This window comes from Lycium ferocissimum, chromosome 4 (assembly GCF_029784015.1).
Source record: "Lycium ferocissimum isolate CSIRO_LF1 chromosome 4, AGI_CSIRO_Lferr_CH_V1, whole genome shotgun sequence".
Taxonomy (NCBI): domain Eukaryota; kingdom Viridiplantae; phylum Streptophyta; class Magnoliopsida; order Solanales; family Solanaceae; genus Lycium; species Lycium ferocissimum.
In genome coordinates this window covers 43,095,443-43,115,375 of record NC_081345.1, presented here as the reverse complement: position 1 = coordinate 43,115,375, position 19,933 = coordinate 43,095,443, and the positions used below count along the sequence as shown (strand labels likewise).

The window sequence follows — 19,933 nt, the reverse complement described above, 5'->3', positions numbered from 1 at the left end:
TTTTTCTATTTTGACACCTCAATTAAGTATTATTCCTATTGAATCCTTGAACTTGACTTCAAATATGTCAATCAAACACAATTCAACTTACATAACATATATGGTGAGTTTCATTTTCTTTAGCCTTGCGCGTGAACGACAATCGCACCCTACGTGAAAAATTCAACCAATTAAAACTCTTCATGCATTTTAATTATACACATCATTAAAATATGTGTATAACGACTTTTTTCAAGAATCAAGCAATTCGACAAACTAGGAATTGAAGACTAGTCTTTTGAAATTGATTTTGAAGTTTTTTTGAGATTCTGGAATAACATAATAGGATCTGATGTTGCTTAATATTTTTGGCTTCTTATTTTCCAGTTTTGGTTTCTTATTTTTCAGTTTTAGTTTTCAATTTTAATTTCTTATTTTCCAGTTTTGTTATTTGATTGGTCTAAGCGGTGCTTCTTCACTTATATAACACAATAGCACACAATGACAGATATAGCATGCTAGGTGGGGGTTCCCCTAACTTTCGACGCGAAGCATAAATTTTTATTAAAATTGCAATAAATAGTAGATATGAACCCATAATTTTTAAAATACGGCGGGTTTACACTAAGAATCTTAAGGTTGAACCCATAGAGTTTAAATCCTGGATTCGCCTCTGGTAGCACACTTCTTCTTATCTGATGTGTATAATTAAAAAGGGTGCGGTGTTTTCATTATTTGAATTTTTCACGTACGATGCGATTGACATTCACGCGCTAAAGAAAATGAAACTTACCATATATGTTACTATATAAGTTGGATTGTGTTTGATAGACATACTTGAGGCCAAATTCAGGGGTTCGATAGGAACAACACCTAGTTGAGGTGCCAAAATGAAAAAAAAGGGACAAGTTTAAGGGGTGCATATGCATTAAGCCATAAAAAATTTACTACTCTATAAATCTTTAAACTGTGTAATTACATTCAACTATACTCAATTCTAATTATGTAGGTGACTTTCCAAACAGGCCCTACAGAAAATTAATTTAAATAATCGTCCGTTAAAACAATAGCCCTACGTATATAATATTTCATCCGTCCCAATTTATGAGGCACGGTTGAAATTTCGAGAGTATATCAAATTGTCTTTGATCAAAATTTCTTTCTATGCATTTTAAATATTTTAAGCTGTTAATTATTATAATTTATAATATTTTTATGTCATTTTTTAATATATAAATTTCACTTTAAAAATTTTAAGCTTCTATATCTGAATTTATAGTCAAAGTTTAGAAGTCTGATTCTTATGTTCGGCCTTACTTTATTATTGTAGATTTCATCAATTTTATACCAGTGAACACGTAATCTGAAATTAAACGGAGAATGAATATCTTCTGAGCTTCTACCTTTAAGAAATACATAAAAAAATGTTTACAATTTCGAACTTGCTATAAAGACCTATTAGGTTGTTGACCATTTTTTTTTCCCTACTAAGCTTGTCTTATCGTATTTAATGGGACTTGGAACATCCAACTCAACCATCGCCGCCTGCTCTCAAATTTAGAATTCATATTGGACAAGTTTTCTTTTCTTTTTTTTACTTTCCGGAACATATATGGAAAACACTTAATAGTATTTCGGGCGATAACAGACCAATAGGAAATTGGATTACATTTTTGGACCGTTGCTTCATATTTTCTAAATCAGTCGAACACGCTCCCTGTATCCAAGTAGAAAGCAACATATACCAGTCCACTTTTCCTGAACTGGAGCGGGATTAAACTCCTAGTCCAAGTATAAATAAAATCAGTAACACCTTTAGTTCCTTTCACTACACAAAACAAAGTGCAAAACAAAGTGCAAAGTGTTATTGAACCTTTTTCGACTGTGAAAGATTATTAATTTTAAGGTGAGTTTCAAGCATTCACTTATATTTTCTGAACCTGCCTTGTTGCTGCACTTTATATCCGTCTATGTCAAATAGTTTAGAATTTGATATTTGGTATTTAATTCATATCTAAACAGGATTTGTAGTCAAATTCATATAGGAATAATTTTGTCAATTTCTAGTCAAAGTAGGTTTCGTACTATTATAAATAAAACCGTTGCTACTTATTTTCAAGCAGTAGAAAAATAGAGAGGAGAACTGAAGCACATTCAAAAATTTATGAGATTCTGAATAATTTTTTTTTTTTTCATTAAATCTCTATGCTCATGCTACTCTATCGGGTATCATCCAGCTAAAATTTGAGCTCGTGATCTATCTTTTTGTGTGTGTATTTTTAGTCAGACTGTTTAAAAGAAAATGAGAGTGGCAAGAGATAAGCTATCGTCATACCGGTGGTGGTCTAACAGTGACAAGAATAGCACCCAAAATTGCTCGCCATGGCTTCTATCAACCATAGCTGGTGAGAAACTACTCTTCTCTATTTACAAACTATAACTCAAATGTTGATGAACTTGTTCTATAAGGTGACCAATTTCAAATTTTATGTTTTTGTTGAATTTTCTTCGTTCACATGTTCTGCGTGCTTCTTTGATGATTCAATGCTCGTTAAAAGGTAGTGAACTATGAAAAATTGGACCTTTTTTTTTTTTTTTATTGTCAACTAGGAAGAGCAAAGTATTGATTTTGATCAACTAAAGCACCATCATTGTGGTCCAATTAAATCTGTGATGAAGAACTGATTGCGTAATTATAAGATGGACCTATTTAAAGTCCTTTTTGCCTAACCTTGTCGCTTTTAGTCTCTACTTTACCTTATCATGGAATTTGAAAATTATTCATTAGTAGTAATTTTCAAGAATGCTTATGCCTTAGTATTATGCCAAAACTTTCTTCTAGCATGCTAGTTTCTGGATTTCTGCATTCACCTATTATAAATTGTACAATATTGTTGCAGAACTAGATGAGAAGACAGAAGCAATGCTCAGGATAATTGAGGAAGATGCAGATACCTTTGCTCAAAGAGCAGAGATGTATTTCAAGAAACGACCAGAGCTAGTCCACATGGTTGAGGAAATTTATCGTGCTCATCGGTTGTTAGCTGAGGGATATGATCAAATCAAATGTGGGTCCAGGATGTGCATTTTGGCATCATGGCAGTCTCCATTGCCTTTGACAAAATATTCAGAGGAGAAATTGATCATGAACTCTATGGAGAAATCCTACGATAGCTATTCAGAATCCTTTGACCCCGAGTCTGAGTCTTCTGATCTATCATCAGAGACCGAGGATCCTGATAACGACGAAGAGGAAATCCAAATCCAAGTAGAGAAGGCGAAAATGGAAGCATCAGGTTGCCTTAGCCTTAAAACTGATGAAGTACTAAAGTTGAACGAAGAAATTGAGCTACTGAAGGAAGTGAGCCGAGTCCAACAAGAGCTTATAATGCAGAAAGATGAAGAGAAAAGAGAGGCAATCAGACAACTTTGTATAGCTTTGGATTTGGTGAGGGAGGAAAACAGCAGGCTGAGGATGAGTGTTACTAAGGCCTCTCTAGAAAAGGAAAACTTCATTGAGCTCAAGACATCAAAGAAGGGGTTTTTGAAGAGGCTCTTCAGCAGATCTCCTAAATACTAAAAACAACTAAGCACTAGTAATTTAGCTAGTATACTAGAATGACATACTCAAAGATTATACTACTAATTCATTTGCTATGGTAGTACTATACCTCAAACTTTATTCTTGATATTCTTTCTAGTATGGGGAAACGGTCATGTATGATCGTGTATGTGATCAGTTTCATTTTGAATATTCTTTTGACAACAGAATTTATAACCCCTAAAACATAGAATGCCAAAGCTTGAATTTTTCAGACAAAGTGGAGAGTCATTGTTTTATTTCCTTCTTATATTTGATACAAGAATGGTAATACATCTCAATTAACTTAATGATGATATACTCGGATAAGCAAAAATAATATGAACAAAATCTGTAGTACATGGTAGACAAAAGAGGTGTCAAATTTTATAAACCAATAAATTAAACCAGAATCCAATTTGTACCAACAATGCAGCAGCCATTACACAGCAAAGACCAGAATTGCACTAAAACATGATGCTAGAGGAATTGCAGAGTAAATTGGGAATGAGCCAGAAGGCTGAAATGGCATGAAAGGTCCAGGAGCAACCATAGCATCTGGATTTGGAGGGCTGAGACTTGAAGGTATAGTAGGTAGTGAAGAATCACTAGGAGCAAGTTCTGAGCCACCAGGTGAAGGAAATAAAGGAGTTATATCTGGAGATAGAGCAGGAAATGGAGGTGAAGATAATGGTGGATTTGGCAGTAATGCAGGTGCAGCTGAAATAGTTGAAGCTGGGATGGTAGCTGGAGAAGAAGAAAAAGTTTGGCAAATCAAGAAAATCATGAGTGGAATCAAGAATGGCTTTTTGGAAGTGGAAGCCATTAATGGATGAAATGAATGGACACCCTTTTGCCAACTCTCGGCAAAGAAATAATAAAGGTATTATCTTTGGTGGAAGGAATGACAGATTGTTTGTATTAAGATTGAAGGGTGGATTATCAAGACGAATGTATTAAGGGAATGATGTTAAGAAGACAGCTTGGAATGTATTGGCATTGGGACAAGATTGATGAATGGTAATTGTTGTGAAATCACATGAGGATGAATAGGAGCTTGTTTGTCCTTTTCTTCAGTGGCATTTTTTGTTGCCATTCATAGTCTATGGAATTTTCTGTGTCTGACAAACCATTTTTAAAATTGCGTCTGGCAACTCCACTCAACTCCACCATCTCCATCTATTTGGATGACTTTTTTCCCACCCTTGGTAGTTGATTAGTTAGGACTCTACACCTTATAGGGGTTTTGCTGTTCTAGAAGTGAAAGCTGTTCTTAATTCTAATATCTAATCATATCAAATGATAGGTATTTGAATCCTTTTACCTAAAGCTGTCACCTTCCCCATTTGTCTACACTTGAATTAAATGCAATGAAAAAGAGGAACACCTCATTATAATGGGCTTTATTGTGTACTGGTGTCACAGACTTATCTTCACTAAAAGAATCACTGACTTGGTTTAATTTATACGCACTGACAAGGTAAAGTGATATTTAAACAGAGAACCATTTTTTCTGCAGGTGATTGCTAACAGTAAACATGATTTTTGCATATATACCTACTTGATTCTGTTTTTGCTGGCTTATGCTCGTAGAGTTATAAACCGAATATTGTTAAATTTACCCAACAAATTTTGGAAAGCTAGGATACTTCACTTCCAGATCTCCTTTTTTTCAACCACTAGAATGCTTGATATATCTGTGTGTACTTTGAAGTCTATAAGTAAGCACGTTTAAGAATTTGGAACCTTATGTATGGTAGGTCCATTCTACAGTTTGCTGCCAGAACAGTCCATTGACATTTTGAGCTCAATGGATTGTGATGTGACCCACATAGGGTTAAGAAAAATGAATCAATACACCATCTAATATACTCTTCTATTTTTCTTTTATAAAATACAAACTATAGAGACATTACGTTCATAACAAAACTTGTTATTGCTGCAAATGCTCCTAAGCTAACCTTTAATACGTTTCAGGCCAAATAATACTGTTTTGTGGGGAGAGGCCGGGGAGCTTAAACTGAAAGAAAAGTAAATAGAAATGGAAACTCCTTTCAATTATGTAAATGGCTACAAAAACTTCAAATCACATCAACTCTCAAAATTTCCTAAAAATCAATAATTACATCCTACACCTGTAAATATAAAGCTTAAAAATGCTGCATACTTAATGTGCAGGGCCATGCACTTCCATTACACCTAAAGGCAATAGCCACCAGCATAACGATTTCAACTGGACCTTATCTTTTTCTGTATCCATCAATCGTATTATTTGCTACATAAATGTTATCCACTTTGCTGGCCTATCTTGTTAGAGACTGAGGAGGCAGCCAACTAAGCACTGTTGTGTAGAGTCACCATGCAGATTTTGCTTGGTTATCCGACTTCTTTCCCCCTGTCAGCTTCACAAATGTGATAATAGATCTTTTGCTGCCAGAATAACAATTTTAGGCATGAAAAACTTTGAAAAAATGGGTGGCTTCAAGTGAGAATCAAGGTCAAGCTTCATATGTTATGCGATCAACCCCAAAGAAGCCCTTCATAGCCAAATTCCGAATTAGAAACTGGACTATCACCAAATGTTTGTTGATTGGTTGCTTCGCCTTGTTCCATGGAATCAACATATGGTCCCTGAAGATCTGATGATCTTTCAGCTGGAATGCCGTAGTCTTTAAGAATACTAGCTGAGGCTGACTGGGCTTCCTCCCTTTCCAGAACGACCAAAATATTGTCTTCAAATTCAAATACTAAATATTTTCCCTTGCAAGCTGCACAAATAGACAATTCTGTAACTGCCCCACTTCAAGAGAAAGAGAACTCAAACTATAAACACTTACAATCCACTAGATGAGCCAAATGGTGAATGTTTTTAATTCGGGTGCCATTCAACTTCAAGACCTGCCAGTAAACTAAAAATTGAGACTTAACCAAGGCATGCAACAACTATGCTTCAATTCCAAGCTAGTTGGGGTCGGCATATGAATCCACTTCATTGAAAAAATGTGACAAAAATTTGAAGTTTGATGTTCACACCAATTATTGTTTACCATTTAACTGGTAGAATTACAACATCAAAGTGAATATAAATAACTTGCCTGCTCATTGCTCATATCCTCATACCCGATATTTACTTCATTCGCCAAGACCTACAAGCAAAATAAACCGTTGACAATAGATTTTTTTTACGTAAATTAACTCTTCCGCATCATTCAGAGGCAAAAAATGTGTAAGCAAGTGATAAGGTAGACTAGAACCCCAAGGGTGATAAATGGGCAGGCTAAAACCCAATTTAACCATTCCGCCACCTCTGTGACACCCTTAGGTTAATGTCCCCCGTTCCTGTTCCTCCCACCATGGCCCAGGGATGGGTATGTCCTACTTTCATGTCCAGTAATGAACAAGAGAAGGGATAGATCTTTCAGTCACTATATCCGAGAATCATTTACAAAGGCCAATAGTTTATCCATACATACCTGGGATAGTACAACAATCTGCTGCCCTTCAAACTTGGCCGAAGAGTATCGAGCCTTGGTTAATAGTTTTAGCTAAAAAAATTAAAAGCAAACAATCAAGACAAGAAAGTATTTCTAATCATCGACTTATCAAAACAAAACCAAAATAAAAGGTTCTAATCATTGACAAGACTCACCCCAATGCTATCCTCTTCTTCCCTGCCAAATAAAATATGAATGTTTTGTTATCAGAGAGAGAACTCTTATACTAATATGTACTTGAAAACTAGCAGATAGCTACTCCATATAACAATATGAGGAATTCTGGCAAATCTTACTCTATTAGTGGATCGGATAGCGGTGTAAACACCAAGCCTGCAACTATTAAGTATGAAGGCTGACCACCTTCTATGTGATAAGGAACCTTCAGATGAGAGCAAACAGATCTATATCAATTAAACTGATATTCAAGTGATGGTGTCAACATAAAAACTGAGGTCAGGTAACATTTATTTTATACCAAATGCACACGCGGCTTCAGAACTGCTTGAACTTTCATAAATTCTCCCGCTCTTATAATGCCAAGCTCAACTGAATCACCAGTGAATCTGAAAAGAAAACAACAATTTCGTAAACTATAGAGTAGCAAGTGCATACTTATCGACATGGAAGATGGGGAGTGATTGGAGTTTGACATTAAGGATTCAGTGAATTATTAGCATTAACTGATATCCATTTCACGGTCATCAAGGAAATGGATCCACCGGGAGAAAAAACAAAAAAGACTATTCAACCCTCACAGTATACAAAATGATAAGCATTCCCTGCTAGCTTTGGCAAATTTAATTGAAGCAGAAACTTATGTGGAAAAGACAAATGGGGAAGTGCTGTCTTGAAAATTGGTAATCGTTACATCAACTAACAGTCTCAAAGTTTTGCCATTCAAACGGAACATTAAGTGCATAGTGTTTGTCAAATGTAGTATGTAATAAAGAAAAATGTTTGGCAAACATACTAGCGCCTTTAAAATGCAAAATTAACTTCTTAGCAAGTAATCGAACTTTACTTTTGACTAATGAGATAGCGAAAAGCTATACGTTCACTTGATCGAAACGGCACCGTTCCTTCACACCCAACATGAACACCATCAAAGCTAACAATCACGTCGCCCTGGAAAAATGTACCAAATGTTATTTGACTTAGTGATATTACCAAAATAACATGCATATGAAACAATGATCCAAAGAAATTTCTTTAGTAACTTAACAACATAAGGGAAGCCCGGTGCACAAAGCATCCCGCGTTAGCAGGGTTCGGGGAAGGGCCGCACCCCAAGGGGTGTGATGTAGACAGCCTACCCTAATGCAAGCATTAGATGCTGCTTCCACAGCTCGAAACTGTGACCTATAGGTCACATGGAGACAACTTTACCGTTGCTCCAAGGCTCCTCTTCCAACTTAACAACATAAGAATGAAAAAAATCAAAGACATATGTGTACTAATGCAGTAATAGGTCGGACTAACTAAACATGGTCATAAGATTCTGGTATAGTCCTCTTTCCCTGTTCATTAATTTAGTCATAGGACAGTTTCTCTATGTTCTGGCAACATGAATACTAGATACCGACAGAATATCCATGTTATCCATGCCATGAACATCTATGGTGCATGTTAATCAATGTTGTAAAAATAGCAATACATGAAAAGAATGTAAAATGTATAACTTGAGTCCCTAGTCCATACTCAATCAATCAATAAAACCTAAATCCCAAACTAGTTGAACTCAGCGACATAAATCTTCCATATTCATTATGCTCTATTTTGGGGCACGTCCTTAGTGGATATTGGTTTCAAAGAAAAGTTACCGGCTACAAGGGAAGTAGGAAGTCAACATAACTATATTAAGCAAACACGCCTAAGTTGCGCGGGACTCTTCATTTTTGCTGCCGCACCCCTCTCGACACGGTGCGGGTGCGGATACGTTTCGGATTCAATCAACCAAGTTTGGATGCTTTGACGGTTTGACCAGAGTCCATGGACAATTCTGGGGGAAAATTGAGATTTTGATTTCTCAAAATGAAAGATAAAACATAGTTAAGACATGGGAAATGGCATACCTTCAATATTATAGTCCTTTTGTCTCATTTTCGCTGCTTCATCTTTCATACCAAACAGAGAGAAATAAGAATTCAAGGGGTTGTGTTCTGAGTTTTGACTTCTGGAAGACAGTGGCAGCGATCTGTGAGGAGAATTGGTGGAAGGCCTTGAATGGCTTTCTTTTTATCTTTTGAGGGGAAGAACCAAGAGAGCTTGAAAGAAGAAGTTGGGGTATTTATAGCTCTATTTTATAATTTTGAATTTTCTTAGCCGAATCTCCACACCCGTATCCATACCTGGATCCGCACCCCCGAGTATTAATAGCTCTATTTTTATAATTTTGAATTCTCTCAGCCGAATCTCAGCTAATCACTGTTTGTCACTACACGGTCAAATGGTATCTTTTTCTTATGGTCCTTCCATTTGGAGGTTGCAGTTTATGGGTTACATATTTCGAGAACTTTGAACTTGATCAAAATACCATTAAGCTGAGGCTCTCTGGACTAGATTAACTGTCATTACCAGAACGGAGCAACCAACTGCTGACAATGGTGCAAGAAAATCCATGTGTAAAGTAAAATCAGAAATAGCCTACTGAAATAAAGAGTAAAAATACCTCTTTCAAGACATTACTGACATCAGAAGTGGGCTCAACTTTCCGGACAAGTACACCCTATAAAACCAAAAACCAGCTGTATTAATACTTAAAAGAGGGCGTATAGAAGCACTATACAAGTAGTAAATTTTCCAGACAAATAGGTTTGCTTTCATGTAGGACTATTTTTTTTTTCCTGGAGAGGCATAAAGTAGTACTCCCTCCGTTTCAATTTATGTGAACCCATTTGACTGGGCACGGAGTTTAAGAAAGAGGAGAAGACTTTTAAACTTGTGGTGTTAAATGAGGCACATATGGTTTGTGTGGCTATAAATCATTTCATAAAGGTAAATTGTTTCCAATTATAGAAAGAGGTCATTCTTTTTGGCACAGACTAATAAGGAAATAGGTTCACATAAATTGAAAAAGAGGGAGTATTAAGAAAAAGATAGAGCGATAGGTGCACTTGGTTGACTGGTGGTATAACTTACTTCCATGACATCTAATTTAGAGAACAGAACACTGATGATATGTAAATGCTGCTTCATTCAGGATGAATTCCTCTTGAAATAAAAATCAGCTAACTATTAAAAAGTTCACCACTGGTGATTCATTATCAAGAAGAGTTAGCTTTACTCAGCTCAAATCCATGCCCAAATAAATTCAACTTCACACGCCTAAGCCTAAGGATGCCTTCATACGCTTCTTGACTTCTGTATTTTCTTTTTTCAAAACTGCTTTGAATTGATTTCCTTGAGCCGAGGGTGTTTCGGAAACAGCCTCTCTATTCACAAGGTAGGGGTAAGGTCTACGTACACAGTACCCTCCCCAGAGCCCATTTGTGGGATTACACTGGGTTTGTTGTTGTTTCTCCTAATGTGTTCCTATGTTTTCTAACTTATAATAGGTACCCATAACTAAATAAAAGTTATTTTACTCAATGCCCACTTTTCCCTTGTATATATGACCAAAACCAAAGATTCAGTTCTGACATTTGCTGAACTCTAGCCACAGCACCCCCATCTCTTTATAGAACCACACCAGATCATCCTCTCTCTCTTTCACCCAAAGTGCCTGTAGCTGCTGTACCCCTTCTCCTAGCTTTAATAGAGTGGTCAAGGGCTTCTACCGCGAGACAAGAACATAAAGACACAAAACAAGAGCTAAATGAAACAAAAAGGGCTTCATCTGGTTCATATACAGAAACTCTCTCTCAGTCAACCTCACCCCCCCCCCCCCCCGGCCCCACCCCTAAAAAAGGGAAAGAAAAATGCTCTATCTTTTTCTCCTCCATCTACTAGTGGAGTTTGTCCATCATTCGTTCTTTGAACGTCACCAAGATTTGCCTCTTACCCAATTCTAAAGGTCCAATGTTAATCTTCATATAACCCTCTGATTTGTACTTGGTTCATCACTGTTCAGTAAAATTCACTAGAAACAAAGTAATCTAGGATCATCAGGAAAATGCAGTTTAAGAAAGAATGGAAAATGACTCCCAGTCAGCAAGATGTATAGCTTAAGATTTTGTAAAGTCTTGCGATGAAGGAATTTCCACCCAAGCTTCTTTCTGGAGGTCAAAGACTGGGTATATACCTCAATGAATGAATTTTGTGAATTTGTTTCTTCTGGGGTTCAGTTGAGACCAAATTCAGAATTAAGTTGGCTTCAGCCTATTCAAAGTATTGCAATTTATCAGATGACAGAGCTCCAGCAAAAAAATCATAAGCTTTTTTAAGCTAATGAATTAGGATTCCAGTCTGAAAAGGATTCATGAATTAGGGGTCCAGCTGTTCAGTGTGGGATGGGATCAGCTTACAGTACATTTCTCAATAGGATAATGTGCACCCAACCCATGTGAAGTATCTTCGAATAAGCAATACCTTTATTTCTGTGATCAGCCGCCCAAATTTTTTTTGATCAATGAGTTCACCAATTACCCACACAAATAGGAAAAATAAAGGGGGTGGGGTGGGGTGGGGAACTATACAGAGAAATACTATCACTCTGAAGAGCAGACAGACTTTCATTCTGTATAGGTCCATAAACGGACCTCGTTAGATGGCACTTTTAAGCAGGCACGTAGCGCCGGATTCTCCAATTTTTGCAACAACACCCCAAGGCAGGGAAAACCTGAAAATTTGATATAGTTAGAAGTAGTATATCACATACCAGAGCGAAATGAAGCTAATCTCAGAGATCAATCAGTTGTCATAATCTAATTCAAGAAAACAAATATTCTCGGTTAACAAATGCATAATTGAAAACGAAAGAGACTGTTTGCGAAGCCCTAGCCATTTAGGTGACCAGAACGAACAGATACTTTCACAAAAGGAGAAAGACTCACCACGATACTTCCCACTCCTCTCGTAGTCTTCCAAAAAATGAGACACAACTGTAGTAGGGATTACATAACCAATATTTTCAGCATCATCTGATCTGTAAACCTAAAGGAGTTGTTGTTTAAGCAATACCAATATGAAAACAACTCATATAGTAAGAAAAAACAAATATTAAGGCATGAGATTCTTGAAGAAGATCATAACTTTGTCAAACATAGTGGAGAAGATCATACAGTGTGCTAATCATCATGGTTTTTAAGGCAAATGCACTAGAAAACATTTTATACCCTGAGGAGTGACTGAACTCATTCTGTAAATAGATCAAGCATAATAAAAATGAAAAATACAAAAAGTAATTTGAAGAACTATTGATGCAGCACATAGCCAAAAGGATATTACCACCCCTAGTTGCCCCAAGCGATAGTGTTATGGTTTGCCTTGGGGCGAGCTCTTAAGCTGGCCTCAAAATGCCTTTTAAACAGATGAAAATAACGGCAGTGGTAATATAACTACTAGAATTATGTGACTAAATAACCATTTCAAAGTTGAAATAAATAGTTGCATCCTGTTGTTACAAAAGTTCCCTAAAGGAGAGAACTCTATCTAAATTAAAGTGGCAAGCCCAAAGAAGCAAGAATCTGGTCACATGAATAACCATTATCCAAATCTGACAAGCAACTACCTGAAATGCCACTCCAATGCAGTCTCCATCATCATTGAATGCAGGACCGCCACTATTACCTAAAATCCTTTCCATTAGTAGCAGCAATTACAGTAAAGCAAGAAAAAAAATACAACTATTGATCCGTGCATGTACACGTGGATAAGTTCTAAAACAAATTCAATAGAGTAAATTTATACAGGCTGATTATAAGAAGAAGCGGTCTTATTTCAACGTCCATTACCAGGATTTATTGCTGCATCTATTTGAATGCCCAGCAACTCAGATGATCCATGAGCATATGATGTAACCTATTGATAAAGACCAATGTACAAGTTAGCAGTTGTAATCAATATATCTATCAGAACAAAAATCAGGCTGTATCTATCACTAGTAGCAAAGGGAAGATTGTCTCATTTGTAATAATCAACTCTTCTCCAACCTATAGAACTGACTGTAATTTAAGGGAACAACTATATGCTTGAATACTCTTAACTATAACAACCTTAAAAGTGGGAATAATAAGGGTATAAAAGGGTAAAAAAATTACAAAACAAAGGAAAACAATAATAATAACAAAGAACAATGATCTCTATAAAAGTACCTCACATTTCTTTAAGGTGAATCTACATGCTTAATTGCAGGTCACTGATGGAAGATCACTACGCCCCTTGACTAGGTTATGCAATGGTTATTTTCATTTAAGATCATGAAACCTGACTAATAGTTGATAAACCACCTTTAAGCACAGGTTCCTGTTTTTGGCAATAGAATTTACAAAATTAGACGTTATACTTATATTACTTGTACACAGTGCATTGGCAAAGGCTGTGACTATCGTGCATTATCTACGAAAGTTTCTTTTCCTAACGTTATCCATTTATTAATCTAAATTCTAGCATTCATTTCTTTAAGATTGAATAGATCATGACATGATGAGAACAATATCATTCATCAGTAAAGAGCACAGCAGGTTATAGTGTACCCAGGAAAAGACAAATGACCCCCATTGGTTACAGAGTGACGAACTAAATTCTTAAGGTACGTAAAAACATCCACAGGTCAGTCACCGTCAGCTCAAGAATAGATTACTAGTCTACTACTACCTTAACTGAGAAGTGAACGTAAACAAACCTCAATTCTCGACACCACCCCCTTAGTCACAGATATTGTATCTCCTCCAAGTGGATAGCCAACCACAGTTACAGCATCCTGCAAAAGAAAGAGGACCAGCTTAATAAGTAAGCTATATGTGTTGCATCAGATTCGGCAAGAGGTAAGCGTTTTCTAATATGTCAAGATTGATTATATTCCACGGAAAATAGAAATTACGCCAGCAACACAAAATAAGTAGTAACAAAGGTTCTTTTTTGATGAAGTAATGTATTTCATTAAAAGAGCATCAAGAAGATGTATAGTTACAGAGGTTCTGCAAAAATCAAATGACAAACAAAGAGGCAACAAGAATATGTTATAGTGATTATGAGTCCATAATTGGTTCTTCCCCAAATTTCTTCAAGGTTTTTATAATAAATATTTTCCCTGAGAAAAAATCGTAATATTCTCTCTTTTAAGGTATAATCCCACCCAAGAAATAACTAAGCATTTTCTATCAACTGTTAAAGCTTACTATCAAATGTGAAGCTGCCTCACAAATATAGAATTCACATAATCATACATATCAGAGACAAATCTCGACTCAAGGATAGGACATCTACAAACTTAATTTAGCCAAGATCAAGTGCAATTGACTAATATATCAAGCAGGCATCAATTAGAACTTTCTTCAGTATGAACACTTGTGCAGGGTTTTTTGGTGGCTTATTCCATTTTCTTTGACAAGTTTAGACCAACATGAAAATGAGAAAGCACATCTTCAGGGAAAACATACATAAAGTTGCCCATAGAACAGTTTTTTTTTTTTTTTGGTTATGGAATTGACAAATGAGAAGTACCTGCAAACGAGGCAACCGTCCTAAACTAAGTGGCTCAGCTCCCTTCCAGAAGTCCTTGCTTTCCACGGATAGCAAAGCTATGTCACACTCTACCCCTCTAGCTAGAACCTACATGTCATACATGATAATGATTAAGCACCACATCATTAGGCAGGTTTGGTCTATCTTGTCAACCTACCTCACCCAACTTTCACCCTTAAAACTACTATTTATAATACTAGAATGATTTCTAAGTGACGTAGGCATTTGAAACTTATCATGAAAAGCATACCTTAGCAACATATTTTGTGTCATCTCCCCTTTTCTTCACTTTGACCTGCCACCAAGAATATTAATTAAGCTAAAAGCCACATTTGATAGGCAGATGGAGTAGAACAATGTAATTAACTCATTGGGTGATAGAAGATCACCTAAATAGCGGGGGTTCAACAATAGTGAATACCGATTAAAAAGTTAGCCACTATGCATATACTTGAGACGAGGTGTCATAAAAGTACGGGTGGTAATATGGGGATAGAGATTATCCCAAAAACACGATGGATTGATTAGTGAAGAAAATGGACTTGAATTAGTTAAAATGGACTTCCCGGGATCAATTTTTTATGGGTAGGGTTGGATCGGACCTGAGCTAGATAATCAAAATTAAGTTTCTTTGAGGGAAAAGATGCATTTTCTATCCTTTTTTTCTCATTATTTACAGAATGCCGTCCAAAGTTTCTAGCCTCCACCTTGCCATCCAATTTTTTCTAGTAATTAGAACTAATAAAAATGAGGGTAAAGGAGCCTCACTTACCTTTCTGTTTCTAGTTTCCTATCGGAGAAGTCATAAAGCCCTGTCACAATAATTTGGAAAGAAGTGGGCACCAACCCTTAGTCTCCCTTCCAACTACGGTTTGATCGGTAAAGTGGTCAGGATGGCAAAGTGCAAAAGATTTCAATAGTTGGACGTGAAGTCCAATCCTATAAGTGTGGATGGAAAAGTTCAAATTTACCTTTTCTCTATATTTGCTCCAAGCTATTAAATCGTTTATGAAATAAAAGAAAAAGAAAAAAATCTGACCTCCTCCACCATTTTTAGAAAATACAAAATAAAGGTACTTTTTTCGTAAATGTAGTAATGCATGTTTTCTCGGGCCACTGTAGAAGTCCAGCTTTGGTCGGATGGACCAAGTTTTAGATGACTAAGATACATTGTTCACGCTGGGAGAGAAAGACCAAATTTGTATACCCACACCTGAGGGTTCACAAAATAAACTAAAATTAAACTGATATACTTGTCCTGATAATCGGTTAACATGACAATGTTTTTTTTTTTTTTTTTTTTTTTTTTGTTTAAAGATTCTTTTATTTAATTAAGAGGGATAGGCAGAAATTAAGAAGACACCATTACAAATATCCCGCAAGCACATTTCCAAAACCTCGTACTTTCTTTCTTTTGACGAGAAACGAAGAGATAGGCAGAAACAGGTATAAATAGTTGTAAGAATTTCTAAGGGATGATTACAACATCAGAGGTACCTGTGTATCATGCTCAACACAATGCGCATTCGTCAAGAGCTTCCCATCACCAATCATGAAAGCACTGTATAAATCAAACTAACGTCAGACTTGTAGGCTATACATAGATCAGCCTACCAGATATAGCAGACAATATCAGAAAATAAACACATTGCAGAACTACTCTTCATAGGAAAATTGCCGTTCTCCACAATTTTCTAAGTAGGGAGAAAGAAGAAGGAGCATGCCTTCCAGTACTTGTAAATTGTCTTTGTTTCTGCCAAGGAAGGGAATAATCTGGAGCAGTATGTGTACAGTAAACCTTGACACAAACAAAATGGAAAAGGGGAAAAATTAGTAAACAGAATTAAAATTATCATGCAATCAATATAAAAGACATTCACAAGTGCACTTCCAGGTATGTTGAAAGTAATCATATTGTTGACCGACCTACTGAGGCTAAAGAAGAAACTGAGTAAGATAGACTATCTACGGATGTGTACACCATTCTAAGTGCTGCATAAGTCTATTTCAAGTATATCTTTTTGATAAGGATATTTCAAGTATGTCTTTTACTATCTTCCAACTGGAAGAACCAAATTAGAGAATAACTTCTGTGGGGCAAGGAACAACATACTTCATACATGCCTAGCGGCGTAACTGTTAATTTAAACTTTAGAGATACACGAGGTTATTTCACAAATTTCCGTTTCTAAGCAAGCTAAGGATAAGATGAGTACTGAAGTTGATAGTTTCCAGAGATCCCCTTATACTAAAATTTCATGATCCAAATGATCTACACCTTCACCTTGAGATTGGAAGATGAGGCACCCAAACAGATTGGCATAATTAGAACATTGCCACGTATTAACACATATTCACCTTCACAACAGCATTAAGAAAAGCTGCATCTTGGATGCTACTGGTATCTACCTGGAAAAGGAAAACAACTTAGATGCAGTGATGTAGAACAATTTAAAGCAACATCTTTTGGACCATAATAAACTTAAAGAACTTGACAGCACTAAATTAATATATTCTTGAGTACAACCAAGTAGGAAAAAAAAATAGATAGGGGAATGGAAGGATAAAAAGTATATTTAGGAAGAAGACAGAAGTATCAGAGTTTCAGCTACATCCTGTCCAAGAGAATATCCCTATATCTTATTTTAGAGAAAAAGAATCTCAAGAACATTGTTTCTGTCCCGAAGTGCAGCAAAATAATATTGAAAAGAAGGCCAAAAGAAAAAAGTTTAAGACGTGGAAGAGATGGAGTATTTGGCAGCAGGACATTCTCTTCAACTTGAACAAATATACACAGACACACCGGGCACATATACATGTATACAATATATGCAAGCGAAAACTTATTCAGATATATATAAAGGCACCTACTGCAAGAAAAGAGCGGATGGTGCAGGGGTATGTTTAAAGTTAGAGGTCCACCTTGGCATAACACCCATTTATGCAAACTTAACATGTGCACATTATGGCATCATGTGATAAAAACTATTAAGGGATTAAAAAAAATGTGAAAAAGTGCAAGGCCTCCCCCCCCCCCCCCTCCCACACACACACAGAGAGTCGCATGACTAACACCCATTTAACCTTGTTCTGTATATTTCTCAAGAACAACAAAGAAGCCAATCACCTAGACAAGATGGAGGCATCCAAAGGTGTGGCCGAGTGGTCAATGAAAGAACCATGAGGTTTCAAAGGAAAAAAAAAAACAGAAGGTGATTACTTGGGACTTCTACTGGTGGGAAGTAGCAAGTACCTGATGTAATAGTCGAGCAAGAGGTGCACACAAGCTGGCCCGAACATCATCGTCATTAAAAGAGAAAAAAAGTGGAGAGAAGAAGTTGACTTTCTTACCTGCTGCTCCTTTGAGTCTATCGGAACTCCCTTCCCTTTTCTCTGCAAACCAAATGATTTAGTTGCTGTCGTCGGAGATCGTCCTGTTTTATTTGTACCGCTCCTTCCATCTGCATTTGCAAAAGGCCCTTCATTTTTTGATCTCCGTGGAAACTTCTGTTTACCAGCTTCTTTCTGAATTCATGGCTTTGCTTGTTTAATAAAAGTTTTACTCAAAAACAACAAGGAAATACCTTTTCATTAAATTGGAACAAAGTAATATGACTAGCTCCAATGAGAACACCTAGTGCAGATAACAGTGATTCAAATTGAATCAAACATCAAGAAATAATAAATTTCAAATAAGGACCAAAACAAGAAAAAGAAAAAGTAGTCTTCTTGACAAAATACTTCTTTCAATATTTCTCATCAAGTAACAACCAGTAAACAATAAAAGTTATGCTTTCAACTTATCTTAATTCCATTTTCAGTTACATTCCTTATCGCTTTTTGATAATTCAAAGCATGCAAGAGAATGAGAGATTCTTTAATCTTTTTTTTTTTTTTTTTTTTTTTCCTTTCTAGCAATTACCAACACCTAAAAGACACAGCAATACAAGAAAAAATGTGCAGAATACATTTTTCGACACTGCAAAATTCATGTAACCTTATCTCCATTTATCATTTCTTATCTAGTTTCAGGAAATATAATAAAGAAGGACTCAATACTAAAGTCCCTCCCTTTTTTTTGATAGGAAATTTACCAAAGTCTCTCTCTTTCGCAACGTTTACATATATGTGTTATGTATAATACGCATATACACATATTTGTGCGTGTAATTTCCCCGCACCCACTATGAATGTTTTCTAATTAGTTAGACTACATCTTAATACAACAGTGAAGGATAGAGAAATTCTTGACAAAGCAACCAATAAAGGAGAACTCAATTACAATATAAACCCAAAAGCAGATTGAAAGCTCAAATAATATCATAAGAGAAGACAATAGCATCAGATGTCACTCCTCTTGCACAGATATGGATCCCTTGGAAGGAGAGGAATAGGAGAGTGGTTAATGGAGTTGAAACTGACTTTGTACATATAAGGATTAGCCTTTTGTTTCTAGTTTCTTTTTGGTGCACCAATGAGGTTCTTGTATGTCCAGAAGATTGGGCACACTTTGTAGAGAACCATATTGTAGTGTAGGCTCTCTCCTTTTTTAAGATTTTCCCACTTCAATGAAATTGGTTTAAGAAAATAACTTAACAATTCAAGACCAAGCTTTTATTTAAAAGAAGGGCAAACACAATTTTTTTTTTTTTTTAAAAAAAAAAAAGCTGCAATCTTGGGCCAAGAAGCAAAAGAAGAACAAAAAAACTAAGAAAATGCATAAATAGAGCAAGTAAAACAGTACAGTGTCAATCAATGAAGCAGGCATCCATTCAACTACATTCTATTCAAGCCCATTTGATTCAAATACAAATAAAAAATTTGTCTTTAAAGGAACCATTGTTAAATTTACCTGTGAAGGGGAATGAGAGGATGATTTCTTGAGAAGATTTTTGTCATGGTTTTGATTTCGAGAGGGGGCAGCTTTATGAATGAAGAAAGAAGATGGTCGTCTAAGGGATGTAGAAAAGAAACGGTGAGATGTAAGACAAGTGCCGCCGGTGGAGAACCAGCTGTTTGCCGCTGTCACTGCCATTTTTGCCAACTAAAACTCAAGAGAGGAGATGTTGGGGCTGTTTCCCTTATCCTTGGCCCTGCTACTCTAATTTTGTGTTTTAACTTTTAACCAGCATAGATATTTGTCAGCTCAACCAAACATGTTCAGTAGATTTATTTTTAATTTCTGTATGTTTATGTTAAATTCAAATCCATTGTTATAAGTGAGTGTATTATGTTTTTAATCCATCAAGTTAGA

General features: G+C 36.1%; 3 protein-coding genes across 5 annotated transcripts; 1 reads left to right on the top strand and 2 right to left on the bottom strand.

The window, feature by feature from the left end:
* The first annotated feature begins 1,840 nt into the window (after positions 1 to 1,840).
* On the top strand, positions 1,841 to 3,642 carry LOC132053113 (protein NETWORKED 3A-like). Of its 2 annotated transcripts, none has more exons than XM_059444961.1 (3): positions 1,841 to 1,885; positions 2,267 to 2,384; positions 2,880 to 3,642. In XM_059444961.1, exons 2-3 carry the CDS (start codon positions 2,282 to 2,284, stop codon positions 3,557 to 3,559), a joined length of 783 nt encoding a protein of 260 aa, XP_059300944.1. In that variant the 5' UTR covers positions 1,841 to 1,885; positions 2,267 to 2,281; the 3' UTR covers positions 3,560 to 3,642. The 2 variants fall into 2 exon arrangements, with proteins under 2 accessions (XP_059300944.1, XP_059300943.1); XM_059444960.1 differs by having other exon boundaries at positions 2,263 to 2,384.
* A 145-nt stretch (positions 3,643 to 3,787) lies between these two features.
* Positions 3,788 to 4,834, bottom strand: LOC132053114 (classical arabinogalactan protein 26-like). The gene has a single exon (XM_059444962.1). It carries the CDS (start codon positions 4,383 to 4,385, stop codon positions 4,002 to 4,004), a length of 384 nt encoding a protein of 127 aa, XP_059300945.1. The 5' UTR covers positions 4,386 to 4,834; the 3' UTR covers positions 3,788 to 4,001.
* A 757-nt stretch (positions 4,835 to 5,591) lies between these two features.
* Positions 5,592 to 19,812, bottom strand: LOC132053112 (protease Do-like 2, chloroplastic). Of its 2 annotated transcripts, XM_059444958.1 has the most exons (21): positions 19,532 to 19,812; positions 18,031 to 18,204; positions 17,038 to 17,088; positions 16,404 to 16,477; positions 16,177 to 16,240; positions 14,930 to 14,974; positions 14,659 to 14,766; positions 13,838 to 13,915; positions 12,948 to 13,014; positions 12,725 to 12,783; positions 12,048 to 12,147; positions 11,754 to 11,833; positions 9,725 to 9,781; positions 8,078 to 8,181; positions 7,532 to 7,619; positions 7,350 to 7,435; positions 7,209 to 7,230; positions 7,033 to 7,104; positions 6,655 to 6,705; positions 6,397 to 6,457; positions 5,592 to 6,327 (listed from the first exon to the last, which is right to left on the bottom strand). In XM_059444958.1, the coding sequence occupies exons 1-21, from the start codon at positions 19,712 to 19,714 to the stop codon at positions 6,080 to 6,082; spliced, it is 1,872 nt and encodes a 623-aa protein (XP_059300941.1). In that variant the 5' UTR covers positions 19,715 to 19,812; the 3' UTR covers positions 5,592 to 6,079. The 2 variants fall into 2 exon arrangements, with proteins under 2 accessions (XP_059300941.1, XP_059300942.1); XM_059444959.1 differs by lacking the exons at positions 18,031 to 18,204; positions 19,532 to 19,812 and having other exon boundaries at positions 16,964 to 17,086.
* Between the last annotated feature and the right edge of the window lie 121 nt (positions 19,813 to 19,933).

What these genes read in the sequence shown, in the direction of transcription:
- LOC132053113 (XM_059444961.1), top strand. Translation starts at nt 2,282, where the DNA reads ATGAGAGTGGCAAGAGATAAGCTATCGTCATACCGGTGGTGGTCTAAC. An exon ending in GCTTCTATCAACCATAGCTG is followed by an intron (nt 2,385 to 2,879) that starts GTGAGAAACTAC and finishes ATATTGTTGCAG; the next exon opens with AACTAGATGAGAAGACAGAA.
- LOC132053114 (XM_059444962.1), bottom strand. Translation starts at nt 4,385, where the DNA reads ATGGCTTCCACTTCCAAAAAGCCATTCTTGATTCCACTCATGATTTTC.
- LOC132053112 (XM_059444958.1), bottom strand. Translation starts at nt 19,714, where the DNA reads ATGGCAGTGACAGCGGCAAACAGCTGGTTCTCCACCGGCGGCACTTGT. An exon ending in CCTCTCATTCCCCTTCACAG is followed by an intron (nt 18,205 to 19,531) that starts GTAAATTTAACA and finishes CCATGAATTCAG; the next exon opens with AAAGAAGCTGGTAAACAGAA. An exon ending in TTCTTAATGCTGTTGTGAAG is followed by an intron (nt 16,478 to 17,037) that starts GTGAATATGTGT and finishes GTTTGTGTCAAG; the next exon opens with GTTTACTGTACACATACTGC.